Genomic DNA, 22,408 nt, shown 5'->3' on the forward strand with positions numbered 1-22,408 from the left:
CCTCCCTACTACTGGAACACCAACTAGCTTGTAGGGAAAATGACAGCTTTCCTTAAGTCATCTGAAATACTGGAGAAGAATACGTTTTTGGGGGCACACTACCTCCTGAGGATGCACTATAAACGGAACTTAATCCCGACTGCTATCATCCCACGTCTCCACCTCCACAGGCAAGTTGTGGTCCTGCTTCCTCCCTTGCACCAGAAGCAGCATTCAGGAGCCCTCACGCTCCCAGTTTGGAGACTGTCCTGGCTCAACACCAGCTTGGCAGTGGACTCCTCAGAGAGGAGAAGAGTCATAACAACCTGGATTAGACCAGTTTTTATGGAATTATTTTATGAGGGTATAGCTTAAATGGAAAGAATCTTATCTGTATAAGGTACCAAATTTCACTTGGGAATACTGGAAAAACACTTCATCCACCTCCATCCTTCCAATCTATTCTCTCTCCTCTACTTACCTCAGTGTTTCTGACTGCATAATAGGACAGTTGGCCTGATTTATCTAGCCAAAGTTAACACGGCAAGGACTTTAACTTACATAAACTGCACGCGCGGTGAGTGAAAAGCTACTTAAGCACATTTCAAATAAACAAAAATTATTTGTAAAGTGACAAGATTGTCCCTTTCCAATGAAAAAGGGCACTTACAAAAAAATATGCCCAATAGAATACGTAAGCAGCTGTTAAATATATGAATGGATATGAGTAGAAAACAAATAGGAAGCAGTAATAGCAAAACCTATACTAAGCCTATAACTTTTTTTCCACCAGACATAAATATTTAGACTATTACATTTTAGAAGCCTAACAAGCATATGGTCTCCTATAAGTGGTTTTTAAGGCACAAAACACCACTATTGACTTAGTGAATAAGATGAAAATACAAAATCTACAGATTAGAAAACATGAAAATACACTATCCGTACATTTATATTTATAATATATATCTCCACAAAGTCAGTAACAACCTCTAACAGACTGGGAATGCTCAAGCTCAGCCTCATTTATGCTGTAAAGAAGTTCTATTCTTCTAAAACAAATCAACAATTAAAAATGAAGAAAATACAACAACAACAAAAAAACACCCAACACCACTCTAAGAAAGTAGACTTCATTTCTCCAATATACGATCTGGATAGCTTGTAGAAACAGAATCATATTCTATGCAGAAAAAAAAAAATAAATAAAAAGAAAGAAAAAAATAATCCCATAGTAGAACTACTTCAATAGTTATCAAGCATTTCTATAGCCCAGACTCCATCCAAAGTATTTTAAAGCTATTAAAAGACACATAACAGAGAAAAATGTCTTAAAACAAACTCTACACAAATTTTGCAGAGCCTAAAAACATAAAAGGTTTCAGTTACTGCTTCAAATGACATTGCAGAAACCAAGTAGGTACAACACAAGAGTTACATATTTTAAAAAGTTCTAGATAGCCGGCTAATAAAGAACAGAAACACTTTGTTTTGTATAAAGGAATACTCACAAGACAGTCACCTCCAACACATTTCCTCAGTTCTGTCCCTCAAGTATCTTTTAAAAGATGATACTACGTAGCAAAATTATAAGCTCAACGAAAATAATAAAATCATTATTAAACTATTGCACTTACAGCACCTTACAACTAATCTTTTCCACAAACAGTATATTACTTATTTTTTCTAGCTTTAACTGCTATAAAAAATTACAAGCTAGCCATCGCACTTCACCCATCTTTAATAGCTTTTGCTTCTCAGGCACCAAGCACCCTACCTCTTTCACAGCATACATGATTTAAGCAATCAAGTTAAGCTTGATTAGTCTCCATTTGTGTTTAACATTACAGTTGCTGCTTCTCTGTAGCACCTGAGGAGAAACTTGTGTGCTTGGTGACCTGTTAAGTGTTGTGGGTGATTTAATGAAAGAGGTCCCCTCTCCCTTAATACCCCTCCAGCAGAAGGCAAACACAGCTACCAGTGCACTACTAAAAGCAGGAAGCAGAAACAGATAAAAAGGAGATTGTCTAATTAGCCATCTATACCCAGAAAAAAATAATAAAATAAAATAAGGTGTTTTCCTCACACAGATGCTGTCAGCCAGAGAACAGAAGGCAGCACACAAACAATAGTTTTCCAGATCCAGGGACAACAGTGATGTTATGAGGAACGTGAAATGCGTGAAGTGTTCAAGAAAACCCCAATAAATCTCTGAATGTGTCTGAAAATAAAAAGGGTGGGACTAGGGAAAAACAAACAAACGAACAACAACAAAAAAATAATAAGAAGAAATTTGCTTGGAAATTTATTTTTTGCTTTACCAGGGCAACTTCTTTCAGAAGCATCTGATTTTCGAAGACTGAAATGTCAGTGCAAGTACTGCCATGCAAATATTCAAAAATCCCTTCAGAAACAAATCAGGTTTTAACATTTCAGAGCAGGAAGGTCTTTGGGTAGGGTAGATAATGCTCTTCTGGTAAATTTGCCTTCATGTCTGAATACCAAACTTTTGTTACCTTGTGAAAACTCAGGTCAGAAGATTAGTCTGTATTTCTTGAAAGCATTTGAAAAGACGAAAATTGTTTTACTTCAGCAAAGGCACCGTAGGAGATCCTGTGAAGTACAGAATTGGGTTTGCCAATCTCAGAGAACAGCTCTGATATTACAAGGCATCAGAGCTGATGGAAAGTAACCTTTTTCCAAATGTTTAGTTAAGAATAAAATAATGTTAAAAAGTTAACTTTATACGAGCTCAAAAATGTGAGTGGGGAAATGCCCCTCAAACACCATGGTGCAGGAGAATCCTCTCCGGGATATTTTTGTTGCTTCAACACCCAGTTTATACGAGGCAGCCTTACAGACTGCTTTGGTCCAAAATCATACACTGCAATAAATTTACCTCATGAGCCCACAGCTCCCTGTTGCCGCTGTTGGTGATGATGCGTATTAAATCCTCCCAGGATAAGTTAAATCGTCCCGATAGCAGCTTAAGTTTTGATCACTCTTTAACATTTGGGATCTGCACCCCGAACAAAACCTGACACCCAGGGCGGGGTGCAGAGCCCGAGCTGTGAGGGAAGACGTTTTTCCCTCAGCCTGACGGCATTTTCACTTCACAGAAAAGCGATTTTCGGGGGCAAGCCTCAGCTGCCCCTCCAGCACTGAACGCGAGCAACCAAGCGCCAGGGGCAGCTCTGCCTTTTCAAGCACTCCTCTCTCCTCAGGTGGCTTTCAGTACGGTGCCACAACAATAACAATTCCCCCAAATTTTACGAGGGCGAGGAGCGGCGGCAGGGCTGTGGGGGGGGGGGTAAGGGGGCAACGGCTCCAACGCCTCAGCCGCCAACGGCCGCCAGGGGGCGCGGAGCCGCCACAGAGGGGGCGTGGCCTGAGCCCCCTCAGTGGGCGGGCGCCACGGGGGCCGCCGGGAAGATGGCGGCCGGGCGCGGGCTAGAAGGGAGCGGGGCGCGCGGGACGCGGGGCGGGTGCCATGAAGCAGACGGGCGGGTGGGTGAGGCGGGGCCGCTGGGGAGCGCTGCGCTCGGGTGGGGGGAAAAAGCGGCTTAAATAACGGGAAAAAGCTGCTGGGGCGTGTTTTGAGGGGCTCCACGGGTTGAGGATTTTTGTTTTGGTAAAGAAAAACGCAATAAGTGCGGGTGTTTTCGGAGCTGGGCGCGGGAGAGCCGCGGTGTGGTGGGGTTTGTTGTGGTACCCAGCGGCTGCCTGCCAGCTCTGAGGGGTTTGTGGCGCTCTTGTGCGGTGTGTCGGGCTGAAATCCGAAAAATGCCTTGCTCTGAGTGTCTGTGCTGGTCACAAGGTGCTGTAACTCGCCTACAGGTGTCTGCAGGTTTTTGGTTTTTTTTTGCCTGAGGCAGTCAGTGCGATAGGGATGAAAAGCATCTTCTGCTGCTTGAGCACTCCTGTCAGGGTGTGTACTGCTGTCAGTTAGCGATGTTTTCTGAAGAAAAAAAAAAAAAAATTTGGTCCTGTGCTGTTAGTGGCTGTGAACAGGAGTGCCTGGGGATCCCCTCCTGCCACAGCGAGGTGTGAGAGCTGAGGGCAGGCAGCTCCTGGGTGCGAGTGCTGGCACAGCTCCTGGACCTGCAGTAAATGGGAATTCATCTTCTGGCTTCCAGGGTCTGCAGCTTTCTAAACTTGCACATAAGTGATAAAACCTGGAGCAGATCGGTTTAAGTTATCTCCTTGTGCAAAATCAGGGTCTTTCAGAACAGAAAGATGTTGGAGTAGTTGCCTGTGGTAGACAGAGCAAGAGCTGGGGAAATCCTAAGCTGCAACAGGATCCTCACTTAAACAGAAGGCTTACAGATGTGTAGATAGCATGCTATGCATTCTACTTTCTCTTAAGATCCCTTTTTACACATTTGTTAGTCCAGTGTACTTGAGAGAGAAAAGTAAAACAACTTCCAGAAGAAGAAAAAACTCACTTAGGCTTAAATCACCCTTTAAATAAAATTTTTCAAATGCTCTTTCCCCTCAACTTTTAAACTGAGGTTAAACTTGCAGCAGTGTGTGGTTGAAAAGTTTCTGCTATAGACTGAAAGAATTTGGTATTAAGAATATTTGATATCTCTGAATAGTATTGGGTTTTATGTTGGTCCTTGTAGCAAGAATAGGGTATGAAAGTCAGGTGGTGGCCTTCTGCATGCTGGAAAGCTGCTGCAGGTGTTTTAACTTGGCTGTAGGGTATGCCAAATTATGGAGGAAATACAGACTTTCTTTTATTTCTTATGAGAGAGGTTTTGTAGGAAAGAAAATAATTATTAACACTTTTGAAATGGAAGCTGGCAAAACTTTCTATTTTAGTTTAGGAAATGTAGTAGTAAGAACTTACTGTGGAAAAAAAAGATACGGGGGGAGGGGGGAGGAAGAAAACCAGGACAACTAAAAGCTATATCTGTATTCAAATAAAACTATGCAGAGAGAGTGCTCTGCCTTCCTTCAGTGAAGGAAGCATTTAGAACTTTTTTTAAAAAAATAACTTTTTATGACTTCTTTAAATCAGCTGTTGAAATTGTTTAAGTCTTTCCTAATCCTATTCCAACCACAATGGGTCAGATGCCTTGATGTTTTAAGCACTTCTTGACTGATTTAGCTGAACTTGTACTACAAGTGTCTTAAACTCAGAAGCGGCATTTTCTTCTCATTTATGTCAATGATGGGTAAAAGAGAAGAAATTGATCTGGAAACCTGTTAACTGAAGTGTGTTACACAATTAGTTTTTTTTATGCTTTTGTGGAGTCTTGACTATTTTATTTTCTTCCACAGTACCTCTATGCTGCAGAACCAGCCTCAAAGGCACTATGGAATTACCTCTCCAATTAGCTTGGCTCCTCCTAAGGATATAGATTATATTCATACTCAGAAGCTAGTTGAAGCAATGAAGCCATTTGGGGTATTTGAGGATGAAGAAGAACTGAATCACAGGTATAATAAAACTAATTTGTTAATCTTTTTCAAATTTGAGGACAAATGTAATGTGAGTTTTCTTTACAGGCTGGTTGTTCTTGGTAAACTGAATAACTTGGTCAAAGAATGGATTTCAGAACTTGGTGAGAGCAAGGTAAGGATTTCTTGTAATACTCTTATCAAAAGAGCTGAAGTCTTTTCACTTCTTTTGGAGGCCATACCACTAGGACTTACGCTAAAGTTCAACTTCTAACCTTCCTCTTAAGTATCAAGCAGGACTGTAGTAACTGCCACTGAAATATGGTATGAAAGATTTTTCATACGTTTCTTGAAGTCTTTGGGACAGTGCATAAAGCTAAGAAGTGTTTGTGTCAGTTGACTGTTGCAGTTAAGAGAGAAGTAATTTATTGTGGGGTCAGATGGTAAATGGGCACTGATTATGCCCCAAGCAGCTTACAGCACTCATCTAATTTGAATTTATGCTAGACTTGCCTATTGTATAGCTCCTGAATTCTTTTGATTTATGTACATCTGCAGGGAAGCCTAATAGGTTGTAATTTGTCTAAATTAATGAAAGGACTGCTGCATTGCTTATACTTTTTGGAGTTGTAAGGGCTCACTTTAAGAAACAAGTCTGTTAGACTAACAACTCCGTGTGGGAGTGAGAAAACATGTTTAAGGAGGCTGCTTCCATCTTTCTAAGTAATTTGTGTTAATTAAGACTGCATGTGGGTCAGTATGTATCATATTCTAAAGTGAACTCTTTCTCTGCCCACAGAATCTTCCCCCTTCAGTCGTAGCAGATGTTGGTGGCAAAATATTTACATTTGGTTCTTACAGGCTTGGAGTACACACCAAAGGTAGAGCTTTAGTTATCTGGTGATAGTTGTAATTTTTGAAAGTGACTTCCAACAATAACAGAAGAAATGGAATCTCTCTGCAGGTGCTGACATAGATGCTCTTTGCGTTGCCCCTAGACATGTGGAAAGATCGGATTTCTTTCAGTCACTCATTGAAAAACTAAAGCATCAAGAAGAAATAAAAAATCTAAGAGTAAGCAAGTTCTCTCCTTCATACACTGACTTCTACAAATAAGAATATTCATGTTCACAACTTCCACTACTAACAAATGCCTTATAAGCCAAAGATAATAAAAAAAACATTCAGACCCATTTTTAAAATACTTTCTGTAGTATGAAAATGTTGAAGTCAAGGTTTTGGTTCCTCTTCCTGATGACTATACATCGTAGGAATCTTTGTGGTATACTTGTCTTCTGCCCTACCCATGGTTTGGGAATGAGTCAGCTGTAGCGAAAAATGGGGCTCTGTACCTAAGAGCTTTGCTTGCATTTTGGATATAGTAAGGGGCTAAGAAGTGAAGTTAATGCCTACATGCAGGAAGAAGGGGCAATCAAAAAAATAAGGCAGATGAATGTGACAAAGTCTTCTGTCAGTACATGTGCCATGGAGTCCGTCTGGATATACTTCAGAACCTCTAAGTTGTTTGCCTCTAGTCCTGTTCTTGGTACTCAGCTTGAGCCTTAGCATTGGTGATGCATACTGACAGCTTTATGTAATATTGTATGTTCACTGCATGGCTCCTGTTAAGTTCATCTGCTTTATAAAATCACCTTCAGGATGTTTCATGTCTGTCTTGCATGTAAAAATGAACTCCTGACCTCTCAACTTCTGCTCTGTAAACAGGGATAATGCAGTTTTCCTTATGAGGAAAAAAAAAAAAAAGGAAGATAAACCTTCAGGGCTCTAGTGGAATAGTATCTCAAGTGTCTAGCGAAGGCTCGATGCCTTGCTGTGCATCTTCTACAGGAGATAGACAATGTTCAGGCTTGTTTGTGTGACTTATCAAGATGAACTGTAATGTTTAATCACAGTACCATGATATTTAACTGAAAGCTGTAAAAACCCTTCCTTTTTCAAGATGGCTGTTTGCTTTAAAATATTTAGCAAGTAATATTACAGGGCTACTAGAACAGCCATTTAGCATTCATTGTTGCCAGAGTTAAATCTCAGACATCCTCTCACCTTCTGCTAGTGCTTCACTAGTTTTGTGGGTGATTCCTGGCACTATCTCCAAGGAGTCCATGTTTCTTTGAGAGCTGCAATGAGACGTGAAGCATCTTGAGGTAATTAGTCTGAGAAGAGATGAGTGTGTGAACCCTTCAGAAAAGGTGGAGTGGATAGAGGCAGTTACTTTCTTCCTTAGCTTATCAAGGTGTGCTCTAATGCTAGTTTCTGGCCTCTGCTGGAGGCCTGCAGTCACATGGCCTCTTGCTGAACAGGGGCTAGTTTGCTTTGCCCCGATACCTTCCCTTCAGGATGTCAGATGCTCTTTTTTTCTTACATTAGAATTAAAGAAGGTGTGGGATATTTTATTAGACTTGCTTTCAAGTTAATTGCTCCAATTTCAGGATGCCTGAATTGCTTATCCCTATGTAGTCAGATAGGGCTGCTGCATTTAATAACTGTGTGCAGTCTGAGTCTGAAGCATAAGGGAGAAAGACTGTTTCTGTAGGACCAGACAGTCAGCACTTGGAATGGTTATCCTTTAGCAGTTCCTTCTAGAAACCTGAGCTGGAAACTGTAACAGTCCTGTGTTCACATGAAGTTTGAGGGCTGTATTTGTTCATCCCTGACTACCATTAAAACACAAAAGGGAAAAATTTGAGCTGTAAGCTTTTCAATATGTATTGAACATACAGACTTTCCTTGGGAAAATGTAATGGTTTGATTCAACTCAGGCCAGTCCTCATAGATGGGAAAGAAGTTCTGATGTATCTATGACCACCTGCTTCAAGTTTGGTAGGCAAACTACACAGTATAGCCTTCCTTCTGTCTAAGCTACAGGACTGGACAAGTGTTCCCCTAGCCTAGTCTTCTGGCAGACACAGTGAAGGACTTCATTTGTATAGCTAATGAGGCTAAACTATTTTTTAAAGTTTGTTTTGATACCATATTTTTACTACGCTACCTGCATCTTACATAGCTTTGTTGATTCAGAACCAATTCAGTCTTTATATTGCATAGCTCAGCAGTATGATCTTTGTGTTTTATTGTAGTCTAAGGGAAATGTGAAAGTAGCAAAAAGGCACTTTCATATAGTTATCCTCTCCTTTACAGGCAGTAGAAGATGCCTACGTACCAGTTGTCAAGTTTGAGTTTGATGGCATTGAGGTAAGAATTTCATTTTAAGCATGGTTTATCTTTCTTGCTTTGCAGTGGTATAATTTAGCAGTCACAGGTTTCTGGAAATCTTAGAAGGCTTCTGGTACCTTAAAATGTTTAAGAAGCTGTAATTGAACAACCCTACACAACCCAGAACAAGACTGCAGTAGGATTGGAGCTTATGGGGAGCTAAGTCCCTTGGAAGCCTGGCACACGTGGGAATGTCAAGGACATCTTTCTCTAAAGCTGTGCTTGTAGACTAAGGTAGCCTACTTGAATAGCCTCCTTGTATTTCACAAGGATTGTGCAGACTGGGAATAAAGGCAAAATCTTTGCTAATTCTTCTTGTTGGCTCTGACAAGCTCACTTTCTACAAAAGGCTGTGTGTAGTGTGTATCACTGTATGAGTTGTGGGTGGACAAAACATGTTGCAAATCAGAAAGGAAGCAATCATGAAACAAATGTGATAAGAAAAAAAGTACTCATTTGATTTCTGCCTAGGCTTTTCAGCTGCAGGAATTCTTGTATCTTGAATAAGCCTTCTCCTATGAATGAAGAGCTGTGGGTTGTAGTATCCAAGCAAGTTACTGCTTGGTAGTTGCTGTGATGAAGACACTCAGCAGCCTTTTTCTGGTGTTTATCATGTAAAGACATTGTCAGGATAAGTTTCTTACCCCAGACTGTACTGGAAAAAAAAACATTTCAGGATAAAAAGGGCTTATCATGTAAAAAAAAAAGCTTGTTGCTGTAGTTGAGGTGAGTGAATTTAAGCTTAGTTATGGAGTTAGGATGCAACTTCTTTTTAATGTTGAAAAAAGACACTCTAAATTTACAGTTGCCGTTGGAAAAGGAAATTTTCTATTGGTTTAAAAAGAAAGATGATGCTCTGTAGGTTTTGTAAATAAAAATATGGAACTTGTGGCAATTGAATTTCTGGGCAAGTTTTTGGAGGTGCACCTATGCTATGTGATTCTAAATATGAACATTCACCCCTTCTGTAGATAGTACTTGTTCTCTCCCACTAGCAGGCTGTTTGTGAACTATGGTATTCTAACTCATGCTTGATACTTCTTTACTCTAAGATTGATCTTGTGTTCGCAAGACTGTCTATGCAAACCATTTCTGATAATCTTGATCTAAGAGATGACTCCAGTCTAAGAAGCCTGGATATAAGATGCATACGGAGCTTAAATGGTAAGTGTATTTACACATCTATAAAGAAAATGTTACTGAAGCTGATGTAGAATGCACGTTACACAGTCCAACTTTCTGCACAAGATGCACAACCAGTCTTCTGTATACTTAAGACCTGAGGAGGTGACATATAATGTTTCTGCGAATAGTGATTAGATAGGCCTGTATTTCCCATTCCTTTCAACAGTGTGTGTTGTTGCAGTTTACCACAGAACTCTCTTCGGGTGAATAAGTGGAAAACTTGATAGAGAAGGGAGTACTGTAATTCAGAAATAAAGGTGTTTAGAATATTCAAATCCTAATGTGCTCTGTTTAACACCAGCTGTTGTAATTGTGCCTGGCTGTTGTAAGAAATCTGGCTTTCAGAATCCATGTAGAAAGGCCTTATTAAGATGTGTTGGCTGTAGCCTGGCTATGAGAAAGTGGTTGAGTACATCTGTTACTGGAGATAATACTGAATATTGTGGGTAATCAAGGTAATGCAAAACAAGTCATCTAAGGTAGTTTTTGTGGATTTGAATGTTAAATTGTAAACTATTGATCCAGTAGAGCATACAACTGGCTTGTACGTGTTAACAGCAAACCTTTATACTTAAACCTTTTTTACAGGCTGCAGAGTTACTGATGAAATACTACATCTAGTGCCAAATCAGGAGAACTTCCGTCTCACACTCCGTGCGATTAAACTGTGGGCAAAACGTGAGTGATATCATTGTTTGTGATCTTAAAAAATTTCAGAGGCATTTCATGATGAAAAATAAGTTTCTAAGACTATTGGAAGCACTTCCAGTTTTGGATAGTTCTTCAGATGTCTGGGTAATAGGCTTAACTTTTTAACTTGTTTTAAATCTAAAGGTGCTGTGTTGCTGATCAGGAACATGACTACAAATGATAAAAATGCCAGGTTAAGCCATAAAATCTTGGTGTCTATTGAATAGGGAAATAACATATGGGAATGTAGCTATGGCAAGTGCTAGAACAATGGCAGAACTTCCTTCTGAAGCAACAGCTGTAGCAGTACAGGTGGATTTCAGAGTAGCGGTGTTTGGGGAAATGGTGTAGTAAATCAGTGATGTACATTTGAAGGATGTGGCTTTTTGAAAGAATACTAACTAGGAAGTATCCATTCCAGGACGTGGTATTTACTCCAATATGCTGGGATTTCTTGGTGGTGTTTCCTGGGCAATGCTAGTAGCAAGAACATGTCAACTCTATCCAAATGCGTTGGCATCTACTCTTGTGAACAAGTTCTTCTTGGTTTTCTCAAAATGGTAAGAGCTATTGTTGTATGACAATTTCAATCTGTATAGAGTAGTAACAATTAAGGCTACTTCTTTAAAAATGTGTTTCAACATTGAGTCCTAGTCTGAATTACGTGACTGAGTCTTAAAATACAGTTGCTAGTTAATGGCTTATCTTTTATAGGGAATGGCCAAATCCTGTTTTGCTGAAACAACCTGAAGAGAGTAATCTTAACTTACCAGTATGGGACCCTAGGGTATGTAGACATTAAACTCAGGAGCCTTTAAACTTTCTTCTAGGTTAAACTGATACTAAGCAGAACTGTTTTAATGTTGTAGGTCAACCCAGCAGACAGATATCATGTAATGCCCATCATCACCCCAGCCTATCCACAGCAGAACTCTACATACAACGTATCTACATCAACACGAGCTGTAATGGTAGAGGAGTTCAAACACGGTAATATAGCTTTCTGTGCTTATTAACTGATGAAAAAGTATGCTTGCTATGTGAAACTGCATTGGTTATATTCTGTGAGGTGTCCTGCTCCATTAGGCATAATGGATCTCTGAGAAATCAGCCACCTGTAAGCAACATGGACCAGTTTTACCACAGATTATTATAGCATGTACGTGCTGTGTCAAGTGAACTCATGCTTTCTCCTCTCTTAGTGTTCAGGACTTATCTTGCAGAGTTTATATTGTGCGGTGATACTTTTTTTTTGAATTTATTTAAAAATAATTTTTTTCAACACCAACTGTAGGTCTCGCAGTAACAAATGAGATTCTTCAAGGGAAGTTAGACTGGCCAAAGCTCCTTGAGCCACCGAACTTCTTTCAGAAGTACAAGTATGTATGTGATCTGTGTTTTCTGAACTTAGAATGGTTTGTGTACTGGTTGGCATACTGAGTTCTAACTGTCTAAATAGAAGATGACATTAATACTTATTTTGCTGAAAAGTTAAGCGGAGTTACCTTTTGGTAAGGGTGAGCGCAGGGGAGATACGGGAAACTGTTAGGCCCTTTACAGTCTTCATGAGGAAAAAAAAATGAACTGCAGCACTTTGAATGTTGCAGAATGTGATTCTAAAATACACTTTTTTTTTCTTCAGTTAATACTGTGCTGAATACAGGACATAGTCTGTCTTTAGTAGAAATTATGTTCTAGATATTTAAGGCAGCTTTGGCTTTGCTTAAAGGAATAACATTCTGAGCTACTATATTTCCATTTTCTTCTAGACATTATATTGTACTGACTGCTAGTGCCTATACTGAAGAGCATCACTTAGAATGGTAAGACTTTACCAAAGTCCCCAAACTTCTTTTTGAACATGTACCTTCAATACATGTATGTGTATAACTTGTCACGCATCACTGAAGATTCAATATTTCTTTCCTGCATATTAATGAATTGTATTGTGCACACACCCCACTCTGTAGACCAGTGCTCTGTAGCCTGAAAAGACTTGGTTTTATAACTTGTTTCTTGTATGTAATATCTAATTTGGAACAAAATTGTACTTGGTGCTGAGTTGCTCTAGGTAGATAGGCAGCTAATTTCAGAGCCTACTTTTCTCCAGTGAAGTAAAACCAGGCTGTTATATTTGAGAGAAATCTTGTGCTCAGTGCAGATCATCTGAATGCTGATAAATAGTATTTCCTGAGTTTTAAGTTATTAGTGCTCTTACCTCTTCTGTTTAGTGCTGAAAAATAAATTGGCACTTTGGTATGGCCAATAGTGGATAGGTTAATTGCTGCAGTGGTGATCAGTTTTTACAAAACTATGAGAACAACCTCAAATGTAATTAGAGGAATTCACTACTTATGATGAGATGTTTGTACCTGTCTCAGGGGAGATATGTCAATATAACTTGTTCGACCTATGTGAATGTGCTGAATAATTGTATGAATGCTGAAGCAAGGGGAAGTAGTAAGCAATTCAGGTACTGTAATGTGCATTTTGTTTTTAGTATTGCAGTGATATTCTGTTAAAGATGTTATGTTTCTAAACGTTGCTAGTAGATAATTTCTTCTGAGCTTTCTGACTTTTTTCCTTTAAATTGTATCACCTACAGCTTGATGTTAGTCAATCAAGTGTGCAACAAGGATTTATAGGCAAATGGCTTAAAGAATTTTAATGATTTCTAGTAGAACAAAGTTTTTCATGTATCTCACAAAGATGAGGAAAGTTCTGACTCCAGTAGAAGCAGGCTTTTGTCATGACAGAAATGGAGGCAAATGGGGCTTGGTTGTACAGCTGTGAGAACTAAAAAGCAGAAGATAGTTTGTATGTCATAAGACCATATTTACTTCACCAGCTCTTGGATGGATTTGGAAGTAGATAGCACATCTCTTTCCTATATAAGATAGCTCTAAATAACAAAGACTTTTAACTGCTTTTAAAGTTATCTGTGGTGTTGGCTAAAATGGCACTACTTTCTAGAAATGAAAAGCCTTCATCATGGTTCTTGTAGCTTGGTAAATTTGTAATGAAGTTAAGGTGACCAGAATATTTGTTGTTAAAGGAATTACGTTTTCAGTTCAGTTCTGGTTGGAGAATAGTAAACTCCTTCCACTGATCAATCTGTAAGAAGTGCATCTTTACCCAGCTATGATCAAGCAGTTGTCCTTGAGGTTTTTTCCTGAATCTATGATTGTTTTTTCTACTTTGAAATGCAGCTAGGGTTGCAGGGGTATACTACTTGTACTCTCACAATTCAGATTAAACATATAATACATGATGAAGATGAGAACAAATTAGATGAACTTAAGTAACTCAGTCTTTGGAAACTCTAAAGCTCAAATATTACTGGAACCATCTCAAGCTGCAGTGTGGTATAAAACCTATCTATTAAGATGAATGAAAGTTCCTCTTCGGTTAGCATTTTTGTACTAGCATTACATAAAAGATATATAACTATTATGGGGAATACAGTAAAAACAAATATTTCCCGTTCTTAGGGTTGGCCTTGTTGAATCTAAAATTCGTGTGCTGGTTGGAAACCTGGAGAGAAATGAGTTTATAAATATTGCACATGTAAATCCCCAGTCTTTTCCTGGCAACCAAGAACACCGTAAACAGTGAGTTTTGTTACTCTACTTAAATACGGCTGGACAAATGTATTTAACTTCTTAGATAACCTGAGATTAATATAAACATGTTCTGTTATATACCTACTGTTCTGTGGACGTGAGTTGCTCAATGCTTTCTGGAGGCTCTTGGGTATTCAAATGTGTGATATCGGCATAATCCGATAAATATATTAACCTGTCTTTTTTTTTTAGGGGTGGCTATGTGTCAATGTGGTTTCTTGGAATCGTGTTTAGGAAAGTGGAAAGTGCAGGAAGTGTTAACATTGATTTAACATATGATATACAGTCATTCACAGATACAGGTAAGCCTGTGTTTGTGTTTTGCTCTAGTCTTGTAGTGTTTGGTTTTGATTCTACTGGAAAAGTTGCTTCATTAAGTGAAATGTTTACCTAGAGAACAACGTGAAGAATAAAGCCTTCCTGTTCTGACACTTCAGTGAAGTCCTTCTTGGAGCGAGTGTGTGCTGTATTCATACTAAGTGAGGAAATCTTTCAAAGTTTACTGAAAGAATGGACGGCAAATGCAATGAAAGCAGGGCTGGATTGCAATATTTAACAAGGAGGAGGCACAGCTAGTGTAAGCCTAACACTTCCACTGTTTTAGTGGATGAGCGAAGATGTCCCTTTTGATATAGGCACATAGTAAGCATGAATATAGGTGAAATAGCTGTTCATATCATACTGAACACCTTCTTGAAGGAACTGCATTTCATGAAATGGACAGTCAAATGAGAAGTCTGTAGGTGTTCGCTTACTGGGAATAGCTACATGTGTTGGAGTTGTCGGCAGAAAGTGGGAGTTACTGGTAGCAGGTTCTAAACCAACTTGTTAGTTCACTGTATTTTTCCGAAATAAGTTTGTGTATGATAATCAAGGGAACTTTAAGCCAGTGAGTTGCTGCACTGCAATTACAGGCGGTCTTGCATGTAAATCTTTGTGTTCATCTTCCATTTCTGCTTTTTTGGTACCTGTAGAAGAAGTATTATTGGAAGTGTTGTCAGGTAATGCTAGATTAAAGGGGTTGTAGAGGGAGGACTCACTTGAAGTCATAGGTCTTACTCTGCCATTGTCTATTTTCTTACTCCCAACCTGACTGTTCACGTACCTTTCAGAAATGCATGTGTGCTGTCACACTCATGACTAGCTGTTCAGTAATAAAGTCAGGTTGCTTTTCTGAAGTGACAAGTGCGTTAGAACAAAGAACTTTAAACAGTGGACTCCCTTAAGCAATTTTTTGTACTTATGGAGAGTTTATCCATAGTACCAGCATGGGCTGTGATATCTTGCTCAGTTCTCCACTTAAAAATTCAGTAAAACCTGACCACCTTTTTGGCTTGTGCTTTCTGATATGAAAGGCATGGAAGACTAACAAAACTCTTGCCTGGCTGTCAAGCCAAGTGAGACTGCTTCCTCAGACTTGCAGGAAACAAAAATCTGTATAGATAACCCACTAGACATGATGCACTGTTATACCTTAATTTATTGCTTCAGGTATCTTGCAATGTTTCAACATTGTGGCAGATATCAGCAAGGCTTAATGCTACCAAGAGCCAGGCTAGAACTGAGGTTTACTGTTTTATTTCTATGTAAGAACTTGATTGAGGTAGCTGTGCTCTTCTTTTTAGTAAACCTAGTAAAGCACAGCTGATAGTACGCTTCCTCTGGCAGAGGGTTTGGATTAGACTGAACAGGAAAGGTATTTCTTAGGAGGCGTGAGGCCCTTTTGGCAAATTTGGGAGTGACCAGTTGTGAGCAAGAAAGATTTCATCAAATGCCTTTTCTCTGAGAGTACCTTTAGAGGACAAAGGTTAACTTGAAGTTGTTGGGCCGAAGGTCATAAGCCTTCCAAGCAGTGAGCCTTTTTCTTAAGTCAGCTCCCTTTTGCCTGAGAACGTGATTGGATTTTCTCTGAAGCAGTAGTTCGTATCGTTGTAAATATTCATTTGTGCCTTATTCACTCTTATTTCTCCTTTAGAAATACCTCAAGCCACCTCATGGCTATGTCCTTCCATTGATTCCTACTCTATTGCTGACTTCCTACTTCTGCTCATGATTCGGCTGTTAAATAAGCTTGTTGAAATGTGACTTAATTCCTTAGTAATTGCTGTGCTAGTATAACACTAACATGCATAAAAAGCTATTTGTAGGCAGTGAAGGAAAACTTGCTGAAATTGTTGAGATTCCATTAAGTCAGATGTCCCTAAAAATCCAATCTTTATTTTCTTTAGTAGATAGAATTTTAACACCTGAACTACTGAGAGGTGGTGTGGTGTTACTGAACTGCTATGTCAAAGAAACAATAACCACCATAAATATCAGACAAACCAGCCTGAATCTTGACCGAGGGGTTTGGTCTCTGAGCTGTGCACAGTGGGGTTGTTCTGGAAATTCAACTAGATCTTCTCTCAGTTCTCAACCAGAATGGCTAGTGAATATTATCTCCCCTAAGTTAAAATCAGCTCAGATATCACCTGCACAGTTAGCAAACCACTGCTATTACTGAGTATGTAACAGCTATTGATGTTCAAATCTATATTTATGTATCTGATCTGTACTGGATGGGAAGTAGTATCTCAGCCCACACTCATCTTGAGACTGTATGTGGAAGCTTGGGTCGTGTTTTATGTGCAGTTACACCAAAAGCTTCTTGCTCTTCATTTGAGCAGAACAGACTTAAAGGCTTGCTGTTTCTAAAGAAATCATATGTAGCTTTAATAATGGAATGTTCGCATTAAGTATTTAAGCTACAACACTAAATTTCATGTTAGTTTACAGGCAAGCTAACAACATCAACATGCTAAAGGAAGGTATGAAGATCGAGGCAGCTCATGTGAAAAGAAAGCATCTCCATTATTTTCTGCCTCCAGAAACCTTAGAGAAAAGAAAGAAGGTATAATAAAAACTTGGCTCTTCTAGGCATATTTTTTTTCTTGCTTACTAGTTATTTGAAGACTTAATTTTCTAAACTGTTGTTTCAGCAAAGCATGCCAGATACTAGTCAAAATCCTAGTGGGCTGCAGTGTAAAAGGGCCTCTTCAGATGGAAGCTTGGACAGTTCCAGAGAGACAGACTCCAGAACACCATGTAATTCCCCTTCGTTAAGTAGGATATCTAAATTGGACACGTCTACAGCAGAGATGGAAAGGTTAGCACCATAACCTTAAAACTGGAGATGCTGTTGTTAACTGACTTGTAATGTGTACGAGGTCTAGGATTTCTTGTTTGAGTCTACGTAGACTGGAAGTACGTGGAATGCTGTAAAGGCTTTGGGAATAAAACTAACACCTCCTTTGTGGGTCTTGGGGGATGGATTAAAGAAATCCTTGAAAAATTAATTGATGTACATAAATGTGTAGAAACAAAGGAGAACTTGGTACCAGAGACTTAGTATGGCTTTGAGCATAAATAACCTTAGGTTAGTGTGCAATTCAGAAGCTGGAGTATTTTATGTGCAGGTAACTGTTCCTTTTAACAAAAGTGAAGTATGGTTAATGCCAAGCAGTGTCAAGTTTTAATAAAAAACTGATCTTGGTCACAGAAATACCAGAGCTGTTGCTGACTTAGTGGAACTGCATGGGAACTTGGGCAATAAAAATGCATGTTGCTTTCCTGGGAAGTCTTTGTTCATAAGCTACTTCACATGGGAATGTGTAATCTAGAGAATAATAGCCCGGTAATATCATGTGCAGTAGAGTGCAAAAATAAAATCAGGGCACTTATGGATAGAGCAGACATTGCTTAAAAGCAGCAAGGAGTGTTGCATATACTAGGTTAGAAGGCAGTATCAGTATATGGAAACTCACTGAAGAAAATACTTGAGTTTAAATCTGCATTCTGCAATTCAGCAAATTGATATGCTAGATTGCCAGTGAGTGTCTGTGCTGTTTAGTGGAGCTGTGACAAGGAGCTAAGAAGGAAGACCATTCTGTGTGTGTGAACTTTCCGGAACTGGTGTACACTATTGGGCTAGCATTTTCTAACTTAAACATTGTAAAATCTGACTTTTACAGAAGTGCTGTGATTCAGAGAACTAGTGGTGCTAAAAACAGAGAGAAGACGAATCATGTAGCTGTGCCACCAATGTCTAAGGAAATCTCTATTCCAGTTATTGGTTCAAGTATGTGTTCAGGTGGTAGGTAGAATGCAGTCCTTAACTTCATGGCTGAGCTCTAAAAGCTTGATATCTCCTACAGAAATGGAGGCTGCGGTTGCAGTAAGACCATCAGGATCTCCAGCTGCCTGCACTGTTCCTGCAGTAATAGAACATAACGTGATTTCTCAACTTAGGACACATGTTGTCCAAGGACAGCATGAACTAAGTGGGACTCAAATTACAAATTTGAAGAGTGCTGTACCTAAACGACCTCATTCACCTACCTCAGAAGAATACCCTAAGAGACCAAAAGACAGACAAAAGGTAGGGAAGCAGGGCTAGGCTGTGGAGGGTTTAAAGTAGTATCTATTTATACAGAATTAGTGAAATGACTAAATGACAGATAACAAGTGTGTGTGTATATATATACATTCTCAAATATATATCAACGTTCCCCAAAAGACTGGTAACAAATATGCATATATACATTCCTGAAAGAGTGGGGAATCTAAATTTAAACATAATGATAGTTTTACTAGGATATAGGTATGAAAAACTTTGTACTAGCCATACATTAAATTCAAGACAGTTTCTTCAAGATGTGACACTTCCTAGTCTTATGACTGAATATCTAAATATTACTATTTGTTTAATGCACTGGCCACTTATCAAAGGAAATAGCTCACTTTAAATAGTTTTAAGAACTGCTTCTGAAAACATCTTAATTATTTCTAACTAAAGAGGGATATTATCTTAGAAATGCAAAAACAAGCTAATATTGTTCAGGTAGATGATTTTGAATGTTCTATAAGATCTCAAATGACTGCTTTTTGTGGTTTGCCCTCCTCTTTGAGGTAGAGGCAAAGAACAATTCAAACTCAATTTTTCCACTTGAAAAGAACCAACTTTCAGAATAATTAATTTGTATTGAATGCTTCAAGTATAGACTTCTATAGATGGTTAGCAAGACTATTCAAGAGACCTGAGATACCTGTTTGTTAATGGTCTCGAAGTGTTATTATAAGCATGGCTGCTAATGCACTTAATGCATTGATTTGAATCTGTATCTGAGTATGAAGGTGTAACTTTAGTCTAGAAATGACTTTCAGGCTGCATATTCTATTCTTCTAGTTAACTGGCCAGGATTCAGCATTTGAAGACAGTTGTAATCCAGAAGATGTGCGGAGAAGATCTACAGAACATGTAATTTTTAAATGGTTTTATTCTAATTTGAGTAAATGAAAATCTGAATTGAATGTTCTAGTACCTAGACAACTTCACATAAATACTCTATGCATTTATTGATGTAAACAAAAATATGCTTTTTAGTATAACTTTATTTCATTGTTCATTTCCCAAATATTACATCCACATATCATGTTACATGCTACCACTAATTCTTCTAGTGTCTAGCATCTTGCCATGCCTGAAATCGGTTATTTTTCTAACCACTTGATTCACTCTTGTAAGCTAAGATTACTGTGAAGACTAAGCATTTGACCTCTCACAGGGAGTACAGGGAGGATACAGAACTGTGTATTTAGTGTAGCTTGTTACTGAAACAAACTCCTGAGTGTACACCCTCAAATCAAGATGTGGTCTTGCTGGCAGAGTAAAAGTTGAAATACCTGAAACATTGCATGTGAGCTCATGTGCTTCAAGAAAAATGTTGATGATTTTGCCTAATCTTAAAGGAGGTGAAAGGTGTTGATGCATGTATGTATTTGGCATTTAGGTATCTTAGCTGCCAAACCTTGCTGTCTCAAGTCATGAATTTGAGAAAACTATGTAATGCATCCCTTTGATCTTTTTAGGTTGGCCTTGGAGGAAAACCTGTGCTGTTTCCAGTTGACACATCAAGGTCACAGGTATGCTGCCTTAATGATCATAGGTAAAACAAACCAAGAGTTTTTCCCTGCATGTATGAGGTTATATGTACTATTAACTTCTGTAGAATAGGTCCTGCTAAGTAGGTGGTTAGCCTTCACAGATCACACTTCTACTGAATTAAATGGCTGAACAATGAGCTTCCTGGTTACAAAACTGAAGTCAAAGACTAAAACCTATTGGACTTGAAGGACCCTGTCTCCATTCATTTGAACCTTGATGGTTCATTTCCTAGTTTGCTATTTCCTTATTAAAGGATTGTGTATACTCCTTGCAGACATCTCACAGGGTTCTGAGCTGTAATTACTTTAAACACTTGTATATTCATTGCTGTGACAAGATTTGAAGCTTTGAAGTACACAGGTAGCTTAAATTCTGGTGTCAGTTGAAACGTTGAAAAAATGAGTTATAAAATTGGAAGTACTGTAGACAGTAGAGACAGGCTGTATTCACGGAGTCACAGAATTTCTAGGTTGGAAGAGACCTCAAGATCATCGAGTCCAACCTCTGACCTAGCACTAGCAAGTCCTCCACTAAACCATATCACTAAGCTAACCCTTAGTTTCTAACCCATCGGTCGAAGAAGGGTGGTAACTTCCTGTATTATGCCATTGAGCAACTTCTTTCTGTCATGAATTGAGATAATTACTTCCTAAGGACAAAAAGAAGTAAGTGTGCAGAGGGGAAAATGCTCTTACCACTAGTTTTCAAAGGAAATAAGTGGTATGGTGGAAAACACCCTTTTCTGTGAATGTTTTGGGCTGTACTGATTTGGTACATAAAGAATGGTGCTATATTCAGCTAGAGAAATGTTTGCTGCTACTTGTGAATTCATGTGTTTAAAACTTCCTTTTTTTATGGCATCTTTTTTGTGTTTTAGAGACTTCCCAGTAAAGAACTACCAGATATTTCATCTCCTGTTCCAACAACTAATATTCGTATTATTAAAAGATCCATCAGACTTACCCTTAACCGGTAACCTTTATCTCTTCAGGTAAAGATACTTATTTGTTTAGTGATTCATATTAACAATGTGTATTGTTACTAACAAAGAATGGACTGTTACTGTTGCTGTACTGCAGTGTCAGACAGTTAAATATTTGTTTGTTTTTTGACCTGCAGATGCTGTAGGATACTCCTATTACTGTGTAGCTTTTCCAAGATCATCAAGTGACAAGTCACAGTCTATGAAAATCATGGCCTTTTTTAGTAGTATTAGCTTACGTGTTTTCTTCCTTTGGAACTACTTTGTGTATACTCCTTGCAACATCTGTCTTTATTAGTCTTTTTAAAAAGTCTTAATTATCACTAGCTGAAACAGCTTTCTGAAATAGCCACAAACACAGCTTGTCCTGTAACTTGGATTCAGAATGTATGTAAACAGGGTTAACGAGTCTACAACATCTATATTGTTTTCAAGCATGTAGGAATGTGCTTGTATTCATTTGAGCTTTCCTAGCCGATGTAGATGTGTTGTTCTTATCTTAAATTATCTTCCAGTTTGGCACATACGCTCCTGTGCGTCTGTCACAATGGTGCTCAGCTTCTACAGGCAGTAGCTTTCCACTGTCTAGCACAGCCATGCACTACATAAGTATTGCCTCCCATGGAGGCCCATAAATAACCTAAATACTGAAGAAAATGCAACAGAGGATGCTACTGTGAGGTATGGAGATGATAGACACGTCCCATGCCATGTTACATTTTTTTCTTCAGACTGCTCCAACATGAGACTTGAATTCTGTTTTCACTGGGTAGCTGAGCTAAATGCAGAACATGGAAGTGAAGATGCATCTCAGCATTGCAGCAGTTGAGGCTGTTGTGACACTGCACACCTGTAAACTGCAGTCTTTAAAGCAACTGGCATGTAGAAAGTGGTACTGCATTTCAGTGAAATCCTGGAAGCTGTTCAAAATGGTTGCTTGAAAACTTGTAGTAGCCTTAAGTCTGGTTCTGTAAACGAACTGATAACACTGCTTACTCAGTAAAGTGCATTAGGGGTTTTGGGGGTGGAGAGATTCTAATTATGGTAAATATGCTATCTTTTGATTGTAATTTCTTTATAATTGGTGATATTTGTAAATGAAGTTGTCTTTTTCAGAGTATTTTTGTATGTACTGTCGAATACTATCATCCAAAGAAATTTGAAGTCTTCAGTTGTCTTTCCTCCATCTTTTTTAATGTAGATGGGCTCACGTTAAGAAAAAGCAAAACTGAAAATAAAATGGCAAACCAGTTGTACAGAGGGATAGGAACAGGTGGGCACAACTTTCTGCAAAATGTAGTCAGCTTGAGTTAATATCGCTACTTT

At 38.8% G+C, this 22,408-nt stretch overlaps 2 protein-coding genes across 7 annotated transcripts in view; one reads left to right on the forward strand and one right to left on the reverse strand.

Moving 5' to 3' along the window:
• The window catches only part of BCL11A (BCL11 transcription factor A), a 136,945-nt gene extending 133,672 nt beyond the window's left edge, over positions 1 to 3,273 (reverse strand). Inside the window, exons 1-2 of one of the 3 annotated variants that reach the window (XM_072035217.1) lie at positions 1,657 to 1,710; positions 1,491 to 1,573 (exon numbers count right to left, since the gene is read on the reverse strand). The gene's annotated coding sequence lies outside the window, so the exon portion shown is untranslated. Of the gene's footprint in view, positions 1 to 1,490; positions 1,746 to 2,878 lie in introns of those variants that run through there. The other 2 variants (XM_072035216.1, XM_072035215.1) reach the window with 2 other exon arrangements.
• A 61-nt stretch (positions 3,274 to 3,334) lies between these two features.
• PAPOLG (poly(A) polymerase gamma) overlaps positions 3,335 to 22,408 on the forward strand; it is a 40,005-nt gene continuing 20,931 nt past the window's right edge. Inside the window, exons 1-23 of one of the 4 annotated variants that reach the window (XM_027453274.3) lie at positions 3,335 to 3,486; positions 5,266 to 5,424; positions 5,494 to 5,560; positions 6,185 to 6,266; positions 6,350 to 6,459; positions 8,545 to 8,598; positions 9,672 to 9,783; positions 10,393 to 10,482; positions 10,916 to 11,054; positions 11,209 to 11,281; positions 11,364 to 11,484; positions 11,789 to 11,873; positions 12,264 to 12,317; positions 13,986 to 14,105; positions 14,310 to 14,419; positions 16,886 to 17,007; positions 17,096 to 17,262; positions 18,128 to 18,234; positions 18,311 to 18,534; positions 19,342 to 19,413; positions 20,025 to 20,078; positions 20,978 to 21,091; positions 21,220 to 22,253. In XM_027453274.3, the coding sequence (XP_027309075.2) occupies positions 3,470 to 3,486; positions 5,266 to 5,424; positions 5,494 to 5,560; positions 6,185 to 6,266; positions 6,350 to 6,459; positions 8,545 to 8,598; positions 9,672 to 9,783; positions 10,393 to 10,482; positions 10,916 to 11,054; positions 11,209 to 11,281; positions 11,364 to 11,484; positions 11,789 to 11,873; positions 12,264 to 12,317; positions 13,986 to 14,105; positions 14,310 to 14,419; positions 16,886 to 17,007; positions 17,096 to 17,262; positions 18,128 to 18,234; positions 18,311 to 18,534; positions 19,342 to 19,413; positions 20,025 to 20,078; positions 20,978 to 21,076 (2,238 nt within the window). In that variant the 5' untranslated portion in view covers positions 3,335 to 3,469 and the 3' untranslated portion in view covers positions 21,077 to 21,091; positions 21,220 to 22,253. Of the gene's footprint in view, positions 3,487 to 3,516; positions 3,611 to 5,265; positions 5,425 to 5,493; positions 5,561 to 6,184; positions 6,267 to 6,349; positions 6,460 to 8,544; positions 8,599 to 9,671; positions 9,784 to 10,392; positions 10,483 to 10,915; positions 11,055 to 11,208; positions 11,282 to 11,363; positions 11,485 to 11,788; positions 11,874 to 12,263; positions 12,318 to 13,985; positions 14,106 to 14,309; positions 14,420 to 16,885; positions 17,008 to 17,095; positions 17,263 to 18,127; positions 18,235 to 18,310; positions 18,535 to 19,341; positions 19,414 to 20,024; positions 20,079 to 20,977; positions 21,092 to 21,219; positions 22,254 to 22,408 lie in introns of those variants that run through there. The other 3 variants (XM_027453275.3, XM_013096952.5, XM_027453276.3) reach the window with 3 other exon arrangements.

Source organism: Anas platyrhynchos, chromosome 3 (assembly GCF_047663525.1).
Source record: "Anas platyrhynchos isolate ZD024472 breed Pekin duck chromosome 3, IASCAAS_PekinDuck_T2T, whole genome shotgun sequence".
In the NCBI taxonomy this organism is placed as follows: Eukaryota; Metazoa; Chordata; class Aves; order Anseriformes; family Anatidae; genus Anas; species Anas platyrhynchos.